The 19,314-nt window shown below is 35.8% G+C and overlaps 2 protein-coding genes across 3 annotated transcripts in view; one reads left to right on the top strand and one right to left on the bottom strand.

Moving 5' to 3' along the window:
• Positions 1-15,204, top strand: part of LOC142334598 (inositol monophosphatase 3-like) — a 51,222-nt gene extending 36,018 nt beyond the window's left edge. Inside the window, exons 4-7 of the mRNA XM_075382762.1 lie at positions 1,188-1,353; positions 10,560-10,655; positions 10,857-11,153; positions 14,828-15,204. Of these exons, the coding sequence (XP_075238877.1) occupies positions 1,188-1,353; positions 10,560-10,655; positions 10,857-11,153; positions 14,828-14,943 (675 nt within the window). The 3' untranslated portion in view covers positions 14,944-15,204. The remainder of the gene's footprint in view (positions 1-1,187; positions 1,354-10,559; positions 10,656-10,856; positions 11,154-14,827) is intronic.
• LOC142335402 (proteasome maturation protein-like) overlaps positions 1-19,314 on the bottom strand; it is a 517,526-nt gene that overhangs the window by 334,741 nt on the left and 163,471 nt on the right. The window lies entirely within an intron of this gene.

The following is a 19,314-nucleotide window of genomic DNA, read 5'->3' as shown; positions in this document are numbered from 1 at the left end:
ACTGTATCATCAGTGAAAAGGTTAACCTTGCCTCGCCAACTGCTTCGCAGATGGGGGTATTAAAAGGAAATAAACAAAATAACCTTACTAGAGTTAAGCTGGTATTTTTTGATCTATTTATTTTTGCAACTTGGTTTTACGTGCTTTTTACACTGTCTCCCTAGTTACACTATATATGTGGGATACGTTCACTGAAGACAGTAGGGATAGAATCAGAACTATCCGTCTGATGATGGTTAATTGCCAGCTTAACTCTGTATTAGTGATTTACACTAAGTGAGACAAGAAATGAAAGTTTTGAAAAATATCTGAGGGGAAATAGAGTAATATAGTCGTGGATATATCCAATACTATAGTAGTGGATAAGACGGGGGCACTGATTAGGCCATTGGTTTGGACCATTCCTAGCTTTTGCGTCAGTAGCGTGGGAATGGTCCGAGACCCAGGGCTGGTCGGTGCCCCCGCTTTATCCACTACTTCGTTTTTTTCAATGCAGTTTTGTTTGCTTAAATGGTTTTTCGTTTGATCGTTTTGACTTTTCGTCCTTGGAAATGGGATCAACAGGTGATGCCCTGAAAGCATTAGTTCTCTGCGTAGTGCTCGTGGGTTAAAGATGAGTTGCAATGAGTCAAATATTTTGAGTTTTGAGATGCTTTTTTTAAGAAAACTAAGCTTCAAAAAAAATTTTTCTAAAGAATTTTCAGATTTTTTGGCGCAACTGTCTTGTAGGACTCACATTGTAATGTCAAACTAAAATAACAAAAATTCAATTGTTTCCTTGTTGTTTTGATTACTGAATAGTTTTTGTTGCCATTTGTCGGCTTTAGATGTGAATCAAGTATTTTTAGGAAATGCTTTTCTTTTTTTTGCAAAAAAATTTGTGTAGTTTTTCATCTCTAGAAAGTTACGGTTAAAAAAATATTTGAATGCTGACACCAACATATTAAAAGTGACTGTTGTTTGTTTGCCTGCTGCAGTGTGACTTAATACTTCCCCTATTTAGAAAACTTTGTGCGGTAGCTTTTGATAAAAGTCTTAAATGAATTCAAATAGTTACATTGTTAGTTGCTTGTCATAGACGACTTTTCGATTTTTTCCCGAAAGTTTTCTGACTATTTTTATGCAGTTATCATTTGGAATCTTTAATTGGAATCGTGAAGTTATTTCAAAATATTCTTTTATTTCAGTTGGTATCAGAGGAACACAACAAGGAATCCCTGGATATGTCAAAGGTGCAGCAGCCGGACTTACATATCCAGGAGGTGTACGACCACACTAACTTTGACGAGATTGTGCCTGTGGAGGAGCTGACTGTGTGGGTAGATCCACTGGATGCAACTCAGGAGTACACTGGTATGGAACGCCTATTATTTGCGGCGCTAACTTTTATAGCTGTACGCTGAGTGTAGCTATATTGCGGTGCTATTGTTTTTTTTTATAATTCAAAGCATTTTAATTGTATTAGGGAGCTGTCTTTTGGTCACGCCCAGAACAGGAAGTGGAGCCAAAAAGCGAGTGGTTCTGGGGCCTACTCTTCTTTCGCTCTTATTTCAAATTACAAAACTAGAAATTGACTTTCTAGAATTTTTCTTCTGTTCTGTTTAATGCTTCTTGGAGTATTTGGACTTCTGAGTTCTACCGCTTTTTGAATGCTTTAATGCCTGGAATGCTTTAATGCCTGGTAATTTCTAGGACTAGTGTTTTGTTTAGTTGATAAAAATTCTTTCAAATGTAATTCAGGACTTGTCATGCGATGTTTTGTTTCGTCGTCTGACTGTCATTTTTTTTGTTTTTTTTTTACTAGCCGCTGTTAGCCTTGCAACGGCTATTATTTATGCGATCTCTTTTTTTTACAATTCAAAGATTTCTAATTTTATCGGGGCGCTGTCTTTTTTTAAGATCTGTCTATTCACACATTTTCATGATTTTGAACTAAAATTGGAGTTGTGAGTTTGGTCACGCCGAAACAGGAAGTGGAGCGATAAAGCGAGTGGTTTGCGGCGTGAAATTCTATCGCTCTAATTTTAAAGTAGAGTGAGAAGGTGTTTGAAGAAAAGTTCGCTTTCTCGCTAGTGGTTTTTTGTTCACATGGGGCAATTTCACTTTTTGCTGTTTTTCGATTTTTTGGATCGAATTTTTTTCTAAATGGTTTCGTCAATCCAGTCATAGTCCGTTCTAGGTCTAGTTTTTTGTTAGAATCCAATTTGCATTTCTCGCTAGTGGTTTTTTGTTCTCGCTAGCGGCATTTTGACATTGATTTTCTGTTTTTTTTTTGTTTTTTGTTTTGTCTGATTTTTTTAGAAATGGTTTTCCGAATTCACTAATAATCTGTTCTAGGTCTAGTTTTTACCTCATGCATCAAAACTATATCTGCACTTTAAAAACTTAAGTTTAGTTGAAAAGCTTAATTATATAGTTTTTTTAAGAGGCGCCGATAATTTTGTCTTCTCATTTCTGTATGTTTCTCTCTGTATAATACCGCGCGGAAGTTGATTTTGCTTCTATTCTGGCAATCTGCGGGCTATGTTTTTACATTTCAAGTAAATTAAAATGTTTTGGGGCGGTATCTTTTTTTACAATCCAAAGTATTTGGATTGTATTGGGGCGCTGCCTTTTTGTAGACCTGTTCTTTTTTTCGCCTTTTTGATGTGAATGAGAGGTCTAAATTAGAATGGTGGGTTTAAGCGTGCCGGAGTATTAAAGGAATGCGGAATGCGAGTAAATTTTAAGCGTGATTTTTCTCAAACTACTAGTGGAGTGAGAAATTGGTGTTTGAACAATTTGTCGATTTTTGAAAGGGATTTTCTTAGCACCTGGGGCAATTTCATTTCTTTGCTGTTTTCTTCTTTTGACTGCTAAAATCTTCTTCCAAATGTGTGTAAATGCAATTCCTTGAGTCTTGCAACAAGCAGCTATTGCTCTTTTTTTACTTTGACCCTATTTGTTGATGTAAAATTTATTTTCAATTTAGCGAGTTTTTGCTATTTTCTTTTCTCTCCTCACTTCTGTTTTTACTCTCAAAAGTGAGAGGTCTCCTTGGATGCTAATAGAGTGTCAGTGAATCTAGTTAATTGTTTAAGTTCATAGCGTTTTTTGTTTTGAGACTATTTGTTTTAAAAAGTTTTTAGATGTTTGTGGAGTTTTCTCCGCTTTTTATTCTTTTTGGCAGCTTATGGCTTAGTTGCTTTAATCACTTGTCTCATCAATTGCTAATGAGGCTTAGCTGAATTGAATTGACCGTTTGTATTTAAGTATAAAGGTTTCTATAACTTTGACACTAACTTTTTTCCAAAATAACGAATTTTGGTGTGTTACCCGTTGTTGTTCATTGTGCTTATCACTTGGTATCATTGATCATAGGGCTCGTCAATTGCGAATGAGCCATATATGAAACTAATTAGTACGTCGAGTTCATAGTATTGGTGTTAGTTTTCGAATTTTGTTTTTGAGTTTTGCGCGTTCTAGCTTTCCTAATATCCTTGTCATGTATCCGCAATTATAGCAGTTCCTATTAGCCTTCTGGTGCAGCCTATTTTTGTGAATTAAGTGGTTCATGATATCGAAGTTCTGTGCTCTAGTGAAGGATTTTAGTATGTAGTTAAGTGTTTGTTCCTACTTTGATGATAGTGGTTTTCAAAACTTCGGATGGTCAGAACTCTTACTTTGCGCCCCTCTTTTTTACTTCGCTCGGTTTTTGTGAGGTATATGCATCCTAGGGATATGTGTGGTCAGTATCATACAAATTGTTGATTTTTTATTGAATATTTTTTCTGGACAAAATTTTGGAACAAATTGTAAATTGTTTTCATATTTTTTATTACGTTTTATGTGCTCTATTGACTGTCAAAGTTTGATGTTGCTGGAAAATTTTGGATGTTCAATTCAGTAGTCAATTAATTCTTTGGATTTTAGTTCAGGACTTGTCTTTCTATAATTTGTTACTTTGTCGAACAAAAATTTAGTTTTAGTTTTTGTATTACTTAGTTCACAGCTTATTCAATTGTTTGCGTGAAATAATTTTGTGTTCTCTAGGCAGTTTCATCCTTTGGTCATTGTGCTTGGTTTTTTAAACTGCAGTTACTTAGCAAAGCAGACTATAATGGTTCCGTTTCAAAAATCGAAATCAATGGAAGCGGGCGAAACACAGGCCAGTTTTAGATGCGCTGTATTTGAATTGTGTTCTAATTAGTCTTAGTTGCCAGTTATAATATCATTGATACCAATCCCTGTATCTCCTCATTAGGAAACGTAAATAAGTTTAAGTACGAAATACAATCAAAATGGCTCTCAAATTTTTCTATACCTCAATCAATTTCAGGTTTTTTCTGTTCAATCCTAACCAGGATAGATGGGAATAAATGGTGGCTATTTTCCGTCAATCTGACGGGTATGTTTTTTCATGGTTCCTCTGCGATTTCTTCTCAAATTTGATAAAACTGTTAATGACATTCATTTTAATTCTGACCGTAGTGAATGGAATAAAGAATTGAATGGAGTAAAGAAGAGTGGCGTCTGCAAGTCTATGCCGTAAAGAAGAGTGGCGTCTGCAAGTCTATGGCGTCTGCAAGTCTCGGCACAAAATTTGCTATGTAGGACTGACAAATGTTGAATGAGCTGTGAGACAATCCCGAAAAACAAGAAAATCCAGGAAAATTGAAATCTGACTATAATTTCAAGAAATTATTTGTGTGAATTAGTAACATAATAAGCCAGCGCCCCTACAACAGAAAGTGGATCATTAGGCCCATTTTGCCTCTTTAATGCGACGAAACGTTTCTTAATACGTATAGATAGGGCGTTATTGTGTGGGATATGGCTACAAAGGAACGATTATACTAATTGGTAATTATACAATGTCTTTGTCGGTGTCTGGACAATTTACCCATTTCCATTTTATGCAATGCGATTATACCAAATGCCTCTAAACCCAACCTGCCATTTTCCCAATGCCAACTTGGTTTTACCCTTTTGTCAAAATTACCAGAACGACTATTTAGCATAAAATGACCCGCGGGACTTGATATGAAACTATCACAACCGAAAATGAGATTATATTGTCCGCTTAAGTATGTTAAATCATTCTTGTAATAGTGATTGGTAATTGGATTATTGAACGAAAAGATCGAAGTACTTTGGGTCAATTGTCTTTGGTTAAAATGGAATTGGGTTTTTTGTCATGTAACCGTCTTTGTCATTTGTCGCCAACCTCTACAAATTAGCGCAATATTCATGGCTGGAGCGCTGGCTCATATTGTAAAATGAACTGACAGGATGGAAGTAATAATTTTTTCGGTCGATTGGAACCCAAAAACTATATCGCTGCTCTCTTAAGTTTAATTACAAAAGAAGCATGTTCTCATCGGAAAAAGTATACGACAAACAAGGAAAAAAACTTCTCGTCTCAGTAAAAAAATTCTTTAAAAATTAAACACCTTGGTGCCCAATATAAAAGCCTCTTCAAGAGAATTGAGCCGTTGAGGTGTGTTGCCTTTTCTCTACATGAAAGCGAAAGCGGGAAATTTGTCCTGAAGGGCGAGTTTGTTTTCTTTTACAAAATGACTTTCCCGTTTTCTTTATCCACTTTCCCGTGTTCATTTAATTCACCCCGAAATTGGTTAACACCGAAATCGTTTATCTGATCTGGCGTCCAAATGAACAGTTATTAAAGCTAAAGTTCAAAGGACTTGAGGAACTCAAAACTGCTGACACAAAACAACAAAAAACATCAAGAGTGTGGCTTTACAAAGCTTGCGTTTAAGATTGGCAGAAATGTTTTCTAACTTTACACATTTGAGCGGAATAGAACAAGTCTGGCTTCTTTTATACTGCATTTTGATCTGAATTTAACAGTTGCGTTAGTCTAGAATACAAGCTGGTACTTTAAATGAACGTTATAAGATCAATTTCAAAGCTACTTAGTTAGCAATTTTGAGCCAATAAAAAACTTAACCGCGCGTTTAACACAAAATTCAATGAAATCTGGATGGATAATCTGTGGAAGAAGCTGTGCAATTTTGTCTTAAGGTTTTGAAACATTATGCTCAATTAGCGTGTCCCATCATTTGAATTTGCGCTAGCTACTGAAGTCGGCGAGGACGCAAGGTAGAGAATTTTGTCGTCTTTTCTGAATGCAGAACTCGTAGTTTTGTTATTTTGACTAATTCCTGGTAGTTGAATTATTGTTTACACTTCTAATATAAAATTCATGGCCTTCTTTTACTCATGTTTTTTTGTTGAAATGGTAAACTCATTCAGCAGTTATCATGCTGATTTCACGATGCAATAAGAAAATAAATGTTCTAGAATTCGGTTCTTTCAATAATGTTTAATTGCCCTAAAAAGGACCAGATCAGATAACTACTTCGGAAATGGTTACAGTTTTGGTTATAGTAATTGTGTCTTCAGCTTGGTTTTCCAGACAATTATGAGCCATGAAATTTAAGATTGAAATCGGAATCAATTAACACCGCTTAACTTTCATTAATGAGACTGATAAGAATTGATTGAGACCTGATTATTCTCAATTATAGGAATCCTACAATAGCGTTGTCTCCATGAAGGGGTCAAATTCTTGCGAGGAAAAAACCTAAGGATTAAGAAATGTAGAGGTTTAAAAAAATGTGTGAATAAAAGGACACCGTATTATAAGTCTTAGTTTCAAAACAATATAGTTTTTGTTTAATAGCCGCACAGCGATAGCTGGGGCTATTATTGGCCTTCTCTTGGTTTTTTATTTCGTCGTCCCGATTTTTGTTACGACCATATGACGTCACAACCACTTCAAATCTTCTTTTTGTTCATTCGTTTATGTAATTTCAACTGAAGTGCGTGCGTGACGTCATTTTTTCGCTCTTTGTGGAGCGAGTTTTTTTTTGTTCATTTGCGTGATTAAATTTTTGGTCACACTTGACTTACCTCACTCACAAAAATGACTGAAAAACTTAACCGCGCGTTTAACACAAAATTCAATGAAATCTGGATGGATAATCTGTGGAAGAAGCTGTGCAATTTTGTCTTAAGGTTTTGAAACATTATGCTCAATTAGCGGGTCCCATCAATTGAATTTGCGCTAGGTACTGAAGTCGGCGAGGACGCAAGGTAGAGAATTTTGTCGTCTTTTCTGAATGCAGAACTCGTAGCTTTATTATTTTGACTAATTCCTGGTAGTTGAATTATTGTTTACACTTCTTATATAAAATTCATGGCCTTCTTTTACTCATGTTTTTTTGTTGAAATGGTAAACTCATTCAGCAGTTATCATGCTGATTTCACGATGCAATAAGAAAATAAATGTTCTAGAATTCGGTTCTTTCAATAATGTTTAATTGCCCTAAAAAGGATCAGATCAGATAACTACTTCGGAAATGGTTACAGTTTTGGTTATAGTAATTGTGTCTTCAGCTTGGTTTTCCAGACAATTATGAGCCATGAAATTTAAGATTGAAATCGGAATCAATTAACACCGCTTAACTTTCATTAATGAGACTGATAAGAATTGATTGAGACCTGATTATTCTCAATTATAGGAATCCTGCAATAGCGATGTCTCCATGAAGGGGTCAAATTCTTGCTAGGAAAAAACCTAAGGATTAAGAAATGTAGAGGTTTAAAAAATGTGTGAATAAAATGACACCGTATTATAAGTCTTAGTTTCAAAACAATATAGTTTTTGTTTAATAGCCGCACAGCGATAGCTGGGGCTATTATTGGCCTTCTCTTGGTTTTTTTTATTTCGTCGTCGCGATTTTTGTTACGACCATATGACGTCACAACCACTTCAAATCTTCTTTTTGTTCATTCGTTCATGTAATTTCAACTGAAGTGCGTGCGTGACGTCATTTTTTTGCTCTTTGTGGAGCGAATTTTTTTGTTCATTTGCGTGATTAAATTTTTGGTCACACTTGACTTACCTCACTCACAAAAATGACTTCCTCACTTCGAAATTGACTTTTATTTACTTTATTTCAAAGAGATAAGGTCAAATGGGTGTGTGTCGCTCTAAATAAAGGTTATTAGAGAGCTAATAGAGGCAGCAAAAACTTATACAGATTTGTAATAAAAAAATAACATATCAGCCTTCAATGAAAAAAACGAATTTTTTTGGTCTGTCTTTTTTACTGTTTTTTTGAGACTGCAGATCTATGAAGCTATTGCGGCGATTTTCTGGCAATCTACCAGCTATGTTCTATTGAACTTTGGAAACCTGAATTAATTTAATCAAAGATCAAGATTTGTCACTGTGTGAGTATAACTTAATTCAATGTTAGTTAACTTCAGAGTAATAGTGAAATTAGGAAAGTGTGTTTATAGCAGCAAAGCTGTAAGCCGGGGGAGCTATATTGCGGTGCTCTTGGTTTTTTTTGTTTTATGTGGCGCTCTTTTCCGTGTCACATTTGTTCTAGAACATTCTTTCTCTTGACGTTTCCAGTTGGCTTTTTCACGTTTGATTTCTTGCTTTTTTGGTGACCTAAGTTAAATTGCTCCTATTCAGAAATTATGTCTGCTGCTAAAAAAAATAATTGATTTTAAGATAGGCGTTGATAAGGGCCTGATGGCCGAATGGTAAACGCTTCAGATTCTTACGCTGGGGATTGCGGTTCCAACTTCTGCAGTGTCAGCTTTATGCAAACAAAAACGTTCGCAATGAATCACCTCCCTTTGAATTAAAGTTTTTAAGTTAGACGCTATAACTTCTTCCAACTCATTTCTGTATATGTTTCTATCTGTACTTTATGGCACGCAATTCTATTTCGCGGCTATTCTGTCAGTCTCACGGCTATGTTTAGTTCTGCTGATAGCAATCTATGTGAGCTGATAGTGTGGCACCTCACTGGACTTACGCGATGTTGGCACGCCTCGAGTGAACATTGAGTAAAGTGAAAACAAGAGTGCACCTGTATAAGCTGATAGCTTAAAATCGGTACTTAATAGCCACCGTCAGCGTCCCAACGGCTATTTTTAGGCGATCCTTTTGGCTTTACATGAGTCACGATTTTCACGTTTGACTTCTGACTTACCTTACTTACTGTTTCAGCTGAATGTATTTTAAATTTTTTTACGCATTGAATTAGCGCAATGTAGTGAATACGGTCAAAAGAGGAAAATCAAAAGAAACGGGTTAAACTTAAAAAGCCTGGTCATTAAGTCATAGGGCATTAGGTTATCAAAGTTCATTAAAGCGATGATTAGCTGGCGCTAGTATTATGCTTGATAGCGTTCAGTTTAGAAGCTGAATTATATTTAATTTTAGATTCTACCCAAATATGCACAATTTACACACCAAGTATTGTGGTTTTGGGAAATACATTGACACTTTTGTCAGAGTTTGTCAGATGATTTTGGTTTTATGAAAAAATCGTGGAAAGATATTTCAGTCTGCTTCAAATAATTTTGTTCTACGGCTTTTCCCTTAATGAAGATCATGATCGTCCCATCAATTTTTCTTTTTCATCGTTGTTTTAATTGTTCTCAAGCAAATTTTTGCTCTTCCTCTGACCCTTCAAATTTTCGGCCTCAAAAACGGAATAAACAGGTGGCGCTCGGAGGGCTTTAAGTGGCTGAGCAGCTGGCATCAATTGGCTGTGAGAGACTTACGCCTTACTAGTCTCTAAAAAACCGATTCACGGAAAATGTTCTGAGGAGACAATTTGAGGGTGTGAGGGGGCGGTTCTTAGTCTTAAAAGTTTGAACCCGACGACTTCCCGTGCACCTTCCTACCTGGTGATTTGGACCACTTCTCGTCCATCTCTCGCACAACCCTGTCCCCATCTTAATCCCACACCCCACTCCGCTCACTCCCCATGCTAGCATCCCTAAGCCCCAGCTGGCTACTACCGAAGCTAGCCGCTTGCACGTCGCTTGAGAGCAATTCGCCCGACGTTAGTCTGTTATGTTTAAAGTTATTTAGTTGGGATTAAATGACTAGAAACTTACAAGAAATTTGCAGCAGTTGGAACTTGGAGATATTCAAAAGGGGTGAACGAAGATTTGAAGAAACAGGGTGAATGTTTGAGAACGCTTTGAATCAGTTGGAGTTCAAGTAATAAAGGAACAAGTTGTAACGACGCATTGAGTATGAAAATGAAAACAACATTAGAATAAGGTAAATATAATAAGTTTATTTGCAAGTTTCGGTGAATAGGTATTCCGACTAATTTTTTTTTCAATTGAGTCTAAGTTACCACTGTGCGCGAAAATACAAGTTCCAAATCCACATTTCATGACCGGCATTATAAGTCCATTTTTTTTCAAAGTTTTGCATGTTAATTTAGAATAAAAATGAGGGTAAATTGTGCGTTTTCGCAAAACTTTTTGTCAGAGTCATTAGTCGGCTTTGTTTTTGGTATTCTTGATTAAAATTCATAAGGTTATTACCATAAGAACGTTTAATGTCTGTCAAACGGCAATTGACTTGAGCAGTAATTTTTAGTCTTGATGCTCGTAGCGAAAATTGGCGTGCTAATTATTTTACATGGTTTACCAGCTGGAATCTATTTGCCTAGATTCTGCGTCGACCTGCAGACTAGAATGTAATAAACGTGATCTTATTGATGTTTTAGAGGATTTGCTACAGTACGTGACAGTTATGGTATGCATTGCCAGAAAGGGAGTCCCAATTGCTGGTGTCATCCATAAACCATTTGAACAAAAATCTTGTAAGTATCAAGAAAATAATGGTCCAAATTATGCAACACATACTGATTCCTTGTGCAGCTCATGTAAAAATTTGGTTGAAAAGAATTGATTGAATTCGTTTATCTGTTCTATTATAATATTGAGAAATATTACACCAAATTGTAGCTAGCTGATTGTGGTTGACCAATTGTCTTATAAAACAATTATCTTCGATTCTCTAGATTGGGCATATGCTGGAAGTGGGTTGTCGCCCATTCTGATTAGACAGCAGTCGAAGGAGAGCACAAAGAAAAACATCATAGTGTCGAGGTCCCATGCGGGAACAGTGAAAGAGACGGTCCAGTCCAGAATCCCCAACAGTGACGTCATTCCAGCTGGAGGTGCTGGCTACAAAGTGCTCTCTCTGTTCGAAGGAGTTGCCAATGCCTACGTGCACACCACTTTAATAAAGAAGTGGGATATTTGTGCAGGCAATGCGCTCCTGTCAGCCATGGGTGGCAAAATGACTACTTTGAGTGGTTGGTAAAACTACAACTACATGAGTAATTAATTGTCGGATGAAGTTTCAAAAATCCCGTGTTTTTCGACCAAAAATTTTGCATGGTAAGAATTCAAGTTGCGCACACACAGATCACCTTTAGCATTCACTATTTTTTCCTATCAAATTAGCTTATGCCGACAGTTATTTATAGCCGCGAAGCGATAGCGAGGCTATTATTGATCTCATCGTGATTTTTACAATCCAAGGATTTGGGTTGTATGGTTGCGCTGTCTTTATTCACCATCCAAAAATTTCAATGTATTGATGCTCCGTCTTTTTACAATCCAAGTATTGGATTTTATTAGTGGTCTGTTATTTTTACAGAAATGTATTGGTGCTGTCTTTTTGTAAGATGTTTTACATATTTTTCTATGACTTTTGAGCTTTCACAAACAGGTGACTTAATACGTGAGTATTAAGTTTTATTAGAGACCCATTCTAGGTCTAGTTTTTCTGTTTAGTCAATGAAAATTCTGTGAATTGTACGTCAGGACTTGTCCTGTTATGTTTTTTTATTTCATCGTCATGATTTTTGTTACGACCATGTGACGTCACAGCCACTTTTTGTTCATTCGTTCATGCAATTTCAACTGAATTGCATGTGTGACGTCATTTATCGCTATTAGTGGAGCAAGTTTTTTTGTTCAAGCACGTGATTAAATTTTTGGTCACACTTGACTTACCTCACTCTCAAAAATGACTTCCTCACTTTGAAATTGACTTTTATTTACTTTAATTCAAAGAGATAAGGTCAAATGAGTGTGTGTCACTCCCCCAAAATGAAGGTTATTAGAGAGCAGCTAATAGAGGCAGCAAAAACTTGTTCAGATTTTTAATCAAAATATAACAGATCAGCCTTCAATGAAAAGACGAATTTTTTTGGTCCGTCTTTTTTACTTTTTTAGACTGCCGATCTACGAATCGATTGCGGCTATTTTCTAGCAATCTGCCAGCTATGTTTCCTTTTGCGCATTTATGTACTTAATGAACTTTAAAATCTGAAATCATTTGTCATTTAAAAGCAATAGAGAAGTTTTTAACTGTGACAGGAACTTGCGTGCTTTGTTTCGTAGGAGTAGAGGTTGTGAACTTCGTCTCGAATATCTAATTTTAATAGATTTTGCGAGCTCTTTCCTACATGTCATATAAGTTTTAACGAAATCTAATCTTTAGAGTTCTTGAGAAGTACAGATGGTTGATTCATCTTTATTTTACGCTTTTTGGTGGCTAACTTTTCTGAGGAAGCTAGCGTCAAGGACTTGAGTAGTCTTCCGAATGTAAAAGGCAGTTGGAATTAAGTTCCTTAGTCGTCTTCAAAGAACTTAATGTGCTGAAGCTGCTTGGAAGGCCTAATTTTTTGGTGGAATTATTCTTTGAATTTGGGGCAACAATGGTGCAATTTTTCCTGAGTATTTCATCATTTCTTGAGATTTTGTTCGATGGTTTCTTGTTGTTTTTCGATCTGTAGGCTAGAATGAAAACTTTTTAGTACTTGAAGATGCGTTACTCTATAGTTTCAACGAGAAAATCGTTTTGAAGATTATACCATAACACTTTTTGCCAAATTTTGAATACAATTTGCTTTCAAGATTTTTGAGAAAGTTTTTTGTCATTTTTGAATTTTTCACTTTTAGTTGTAAGGAAATTTTTAGGGCTTGAACCGTGGTTTTCAAGGAAATCAAAGTTAAATGTTCAGTTCGTTACATGTTTGTTTTTCACTTTTTGTTAACACTTCGCCTTTATGCCTAATTAGTCTGCATGCGATGTTCTTTTTTGTCTTATCGGCTAGTCTGATTAAGGGTATTCCTCTTCGTTTGCTAAGCATTCATAAAATAACCTAAGTAATGATTGAAGTTCTTAGATAGTGGCTTTAAGTTTGACAGTATTTGGTTTATAATTTTTTGGTACCATGTAAATGCTATCAATTTTGTTTTTCTCTTAATTTGTAAAAAAATTGTTTGACTGTGTGGCTCGTATTTTTTTTATTTCCGTTGTCTTGGAATTAAGTCTCAGCAATAGCAGGTATTATTGGGTGCTACTGAGGCGTACGTGAATCGAAATTAAATGTTAAGTTCTTCGCCTTTATGCTTAATTACTCTACATGCGATGTTCTTTTTTGTTTTATCAGCTAATCTGATTAAGGGTATGCCTCTTCGGTTGCTAAGCAGTCATAAAAGAGCCTAAGTAATGGTTGAATTTCGTAGCCTTTGTAATGGTTGAAATTGCTTTTTTTCCTATCAAGCAATCAATTATTGACAAGGCTCGTTGTTTACGTTGAGGTATAAAAGAATCCCATTCGCGGCCTTAGTTCATACCATTGGTTCTCGTGACTTTGTCACTATTTGTTCTTTAAAAATGTTGTTGGCTTTTGAGTCCTGTCGGAGTTCATGGTTTTGTGAAATTGTCGCTAATTCCGAATAAGTTTTTTGTAGCCTGTTGCTGCAAAATAATTCTAATTTGTTGCTTCAGTTTTTAGCAATTAATTTTGATGATTTAATAATTGTTTTTGAAATATATTCGTGAATTATTGAATTTTGCAATTATTTGGTTTTCTTTTTAATCTTTTTTCACCCAAGAGAATTGACAATATTTTTTAACTCTTTAATTTGTTGATATTCTGCGGCTGGTGATTTTTTGTATAGTTACGTGTTTTCGAACTGAGCCCACTACTTTGCGTAAAGATAGTGGTTTTTAATGGTTTTTTCAGAGTTTCTGATTGTTTTCTGGAAGGTCGTTGTGTGGTGTACTCATTCTAAAAATGCGCAGTTTCAATAGATAAATAAATTATAGTTATTGACCTTGAATGATATGGCTCTAGTTTTTGACAAATGGACAGTTTGAAATTTTTTCGGATTTTTTTTTTCCTTTTGCGCGTTTATTTAAAAACATTAGTAATTGAAAATGAATAGAAAAAATATTAACTGTGACAAGAACTTGCGTGCTGGTTTTGAGGATTAGAGGTTGTGAACTTCGTCTCGAATATCTAATTTTAACAGAGCTCTTTTCTTTGCGAGTTCTTTCCTACATGTGTCATATAATTTTTACCTAAATCTAGTCCTTAGAATTCTTGAAGGTGGTCAATTTGTCTTTATCCTATTCTTTTTCAATGAAAGTCAAGGTAGTCTATCGCGGGTACTATCAGGCGATCTCGTTTTTAATAATTAGGCTTTTGAGACCAAAATTAAAATTCTTAGTATACAATCATAACCACCACAGCAAGCTTGATTATTTGTTTTTGTACGATTTTGTGAAACAACGTTTTTACGGGTGCTTAAAACTCTCGAAGGAAGTTAAACAAATATTATCGTCTTTTGTTTGACCCATTAGACTCTTCGACTGATTTTTGCATCCCTGTTTTTTTTTAGTTTTGCGTGATCTAAATTGCTCTCTCATTCGCGATTTAAATTCAAATCATTTTGAATGGATTATACTAAGCTCTGATTACAAAATTTTGAAGCGCAACAGTAAAGTTCGGCCATTGGCTAACGGAAGCTACGATAAATTCTTCGAAAGTTGCTGCCTCATGGATGAAGCGCCTTTAAAGTAGTATCGAACCCCGCCTGTCTTTTGGGACAAATTCGCCGGATGTTAGTCAGTTATAGTAAACACTAATTATGTTCAGCCTGGTATGACTTTGTTTGCGAAATCTAGGGTCAGCGATCAGTTACGACTATCGTGACAACCCAAAGAACGAAGGTGGTCTCCTGGCGACGCTCAGTGGACACGAGGAGTTCCTCAAAGCAATGGAGGGTGTCATGAACAACTAGCATTTTTCTCACCGGAAATCTAGTTGGGCTCACAAATTTCTCGTGGTTGAAAATGTAAATTGTACAAGCCTTGTTCTACTGTGAGAAAATGGTGCTGGTGCTTAAAATTGAGATTGAAAAACGTTGATGATATTTATCACTTATTTTGTATATACTTTGAAGGATACTATTTATTTTCTCCTATATTTTTAGCAGGCATTGTTTATATTTGGTTATCCTTTGTGAAAAATTATTATCAGTAAATTTAATTCATTTTGTGCACATGTTTTCAAACTCGATGTTATGATTATGATGCATGGATATCAATCTTATACATGGACGGTAGTTGCGTTTCTCGAATTCGCTACACACAGTGGATGACGGCTGGACGGTATTAAGAAACATCAGAGCATTCAATAAGAAATTTCTAACCGTCTATTGTTCTATTATTTATAGTTTCAGCTTTAAGAATATGTCAATTGATGTCAGTTCATGAACTCTGTAGGAGTACGCGGTTCTTAAGTTTTTTTAAAACCAAAAGCACTCTTTGTTGAGGCGGTGTTATGATCTAAAGCGAAAGTGAGTAAAATTGGCGGGCGAACTAATTTTTCTGAGCGCAAGAAGTTTTCTGTTCAGGCGCTGCGTTGAGTGAAGGACTTTTCGACTTTGAAAAGTGTTTTTTTATAGAATGGGAGAATGCCGCATATAGGTTACCGTTTTAAGCCGTTTATCGGCCATTTGGCCCAATTTCGTGCTGCAAGTTTAGTTTTGTGTAGAAATTTCTTTTGATCGTCCCTGCACCAATATTTAAACCTTTGTAATTAATTTTACTGTGTTTTTGAGAGCTCAATAAAAATTTTCACGTTCAAAATTGGCTCATTTTCCTCAAATTCTTAATTCCTGACTTTTTATCAATTTCGGTTTGGATCTGAGAGCGGTTTATGTAATCAATGTGTATAGTGAGGTCCTGATAATGCATAACTGGAGTTCTTATAAATTTTACCTGATTTGTTTCTGTTTTTAATAGCCGCAAAGCATTCACTGGGGCAAATATTGACCTTCTCTTGGTTTTTCAGTTATTTCGAACGAAGTGAAGTTTGAAGCAATTATCGTACCCCTGTTTTTATGAAAAATTTTTGACTTTTCGAGTGAAATTTTTGCCGACTTCTCATTTTGCGTTATCTAAATTCCTCTCTCATTCATAAGAATCAGCAACTGAACTTAATTTGAGGCAGTTTACTGCTAAAAGTCAAATTACGAGTGCACGGAAATGGGTCTTTTTACTGGAAATTTCATTAGCGGTGATAGTGTTATGTAATCGCCTATAATGACGTCATTTGAAGTCCTCCTCGGTTAATTTCGTTACTCCACCCAGACTGAAGCAGGTTGCAATAGATTCCAGTTCCCACTAGTTGTTCGATAGCAATTCTTTTCGCGTCAGTCGGTTGTTTTATTTGGTCGTCAAGATTTAATCACGATCACTTCTTTTCAGCTGCGAGAGAATATTTTTGGTGAGGCGTTGTCTTGAATGAGTGACATTTCGACTTTAAAAGTTTTTTTTGGCAAAATCTAGATAACCGTCTTCAGCTGAATAACCGTTTTCAGCTTTTTTAATCCCTTTCGAAACTTTTTCGATCGTAGCTGCAGGATTATTTGACCCTCTGCAGATGAAATTTTGAGGGGCGAATGTTTCCCCAATTAACTTTTCATTTATTTATTAAATGTTTGAGCGTACATTTTTCCTAAAAGTTCTGCGTATCAGTGTTTTCTAGTACGCTGAAAACAGCATTGAAAACGTTTTTCATACGTGATGTTTTTGTTTTGAAAAAATTGTGCACATGTCAATCCGATTTTGGCAGTTTTTTTAAAGACTTAAAATTTTGATGATTTTTACTTCTTTGAGATTTTTAATAGCCGCCGTCAGCCTCTCAATGGCTATTATCTAGGCGCTCTCCTTTTTTAATTCGCTTTCCTTTTGATCAGGTTTTTCGTTTTACATAAGTAATGATATTCACGCTTGACTTCTGACTTACTTCAGTCACAGTTTCAACTGTATGGATTTTAATTTGAATTAGCGTATTCAATTACGTAATGTATTGAATACTGTCAAAGTCTACGAGCAAAATTAAAAGAAACAGGATAAGCTGATGAAGACTGGTCATTAAGTCATAGTGCATTAGGTTATCAAAGTTCATTAGAGCGATTGCTAGCTAACATTAAGCTTAATAGCTATCAGTTTAGAAGTGAAATCACGTCACTTAAACTGCACACCGAATTAGAACTTTTTTGAGATACTGGGAAAAGTTCTGTAAATTCCCATCTCTTCTTTTGTATTCTGTTTCAATCCCGATATGTGTCCAACGCGTCAACGGCGGCTGTTTTCCGGCAATCTGTCGGCTATGTTTTAAATTTTCGTATCTAGCTCCCACATTATCCCCACTCTCTGCACCCCCAATCACCACCACTGCACATCGTTCAGGCCGTAAGGGCTCCGTGCAAACAAAAAGCGCCCCTCCACGTCCACGGTTGCCCGCCACCCCCCCCCCCCCCCCCCCATGTCAGCCCCTCAATGCACCCCCCCCTCCGCTGTGCTTACCTCACACCCCTTCAATTAAGCTGAAGCTAGTCGCACTAAACTGTGGCTAGCTATTGACGAAGCCAACCGGTCGTTCTACAGCTATTCGCCCGACGTTAGTCGGTTATGTTTCTCTTTCCTTTGTCGTTTTCATGATATGATTTAATTTTTGCAATTTTTTTGAGTTCATTCGAAAGATTGTGTCTTTTTTTCTCAATTGTTTGGACGCGAAAGAGATCATTTCTTTGTGTTCTTGAGTCCTTAATTTTGGAGTTTTTTTAAATTCTTTTCAGTTTTGGAAAATGTCTGCTTTTTGCTTTCCCAATGTCTTTTAGGTCGCAGTTTTTAGGACCATAATCATGAGTTATTTCAAGTCATTTTTAGCCCGGTCAAGTGTTTGAGCCTAATGTTATTTATCCGCCCTAAGTCTTCGGCCAATACTCAACGTTATCAGTTATGTTTACGAAATTTTGCGGTATCGAGATTTTAGTACGTTTCTCTGCCAAAATTATGTTTCAAGATTTAAATCTGTACCGCTTTTTACATGGTTTCTGAGTGATATCTTAATTGCTTTTGTGTTAACACGTATCCATGATGTCAGTGCTTAAGTTTTGTTGTAATGACAGAGGTAAGTCTTCACCACATGTTTTTTCAAAATCTGTTGGTAAAGAATAAATGTGACAAGGAGGCTCGGTAATGTGCGTAAGCACATAATGTTCCGACCCCGCTCATGTAATGTTCCGACTACCAAATGATGAACAGATAGAAAAATTTTAAAGACATACATATCGCTCAATAAACCACTTGTGGAATACAATAAGGCCGTGCTAGAGGGCCGATAAAACTTGTTGTCATTAGACCACTGGAAAAGACTATAATAAAAATTAAGTAACAAACCTTAAGTACGACCAAAACTCGATGTCTTTATTTTAAAAATATTGTAGCAGAATCAACCTTGCATCAGACACAACCTAAACAGAAAAATAATCCATTTTTCAGTAGAAAAGATATGGGACCTGTTCTCAATGCCTCTGGGTAACAGGTCGACAAACACGGTGCGGAAATACGTTTCCGTTTTTACAATTGATTTCAAAATTAGTTGTCATCATTAGATATTAAGTGAGATCACTAAAAATTTCATTTATATCTCCATAGGAAGCAACTGAGACCTGTCATTATACAGTGTACGTCATACGACTACAAAAAGAAGGACAAATACCGGCAAAACTAAACTTTGCACGAAATGGCTGTGAAACCGTTGGAACCACAAACTTGTAATTAAGAGCAATAAAAAAGTTTAATTGCAGAATGTTTCGAAACCAATGGGACCTACCATTAGCCTTATAATTTTAAAAGAAAACAAAAGTCCTTTAAGATGTACAAATGTTCAAAAATCTCAAACATATTATAACATTTTGTAGTAAGAGTAGTAACAAAGCCAAAAAACAACTCGTTGAATCTAAAACTTATTAATTAAATAATAGCTCACTAGGAACGGGTTGTGACCTGTCTTTACAGATACTAAGCTACAGTTTGACAAAAAAAAAACAATTTAAAAATGGCGATGCTAAAAAATAAAATATTTTTCAACTACTGAATTTTTCTTCAAATGTCATAACAGATACAAGTTTTCAAAAAGAGATTGATTAAGAGAGCCAATTGGGGCTGTTATTAATGAGACTAAGTCATAAGACTACAAAATAACCAAAACAGGCAGAAGCCAAAACTTCAAATTATTTTACAGCACAGTGTTCAAGGCACTACATTTAGAAGATGTTATCGACAAGAGCTGTAAACAATTACCTCGTTCTCATCTG

This window comes from Convolutriloba macropyga, chromosome 2 (assembly GCF_964194025.1).
Source record: "Convolutriloba macropyga chromosome 2, txConMacr16.3, whole genome shotgun sequence".
NCBI classification, from domain to species: Eukaryota; Metazoa; Xenacoelomorpha; order Acoela; family Convolutidae; genus Convolutriloba; species Convolutriloba macropyga.
Note: the sequence above shows the minus strand (reverse complement) of the source record. Positions and strands in the feature narration are given on the sequence as shown.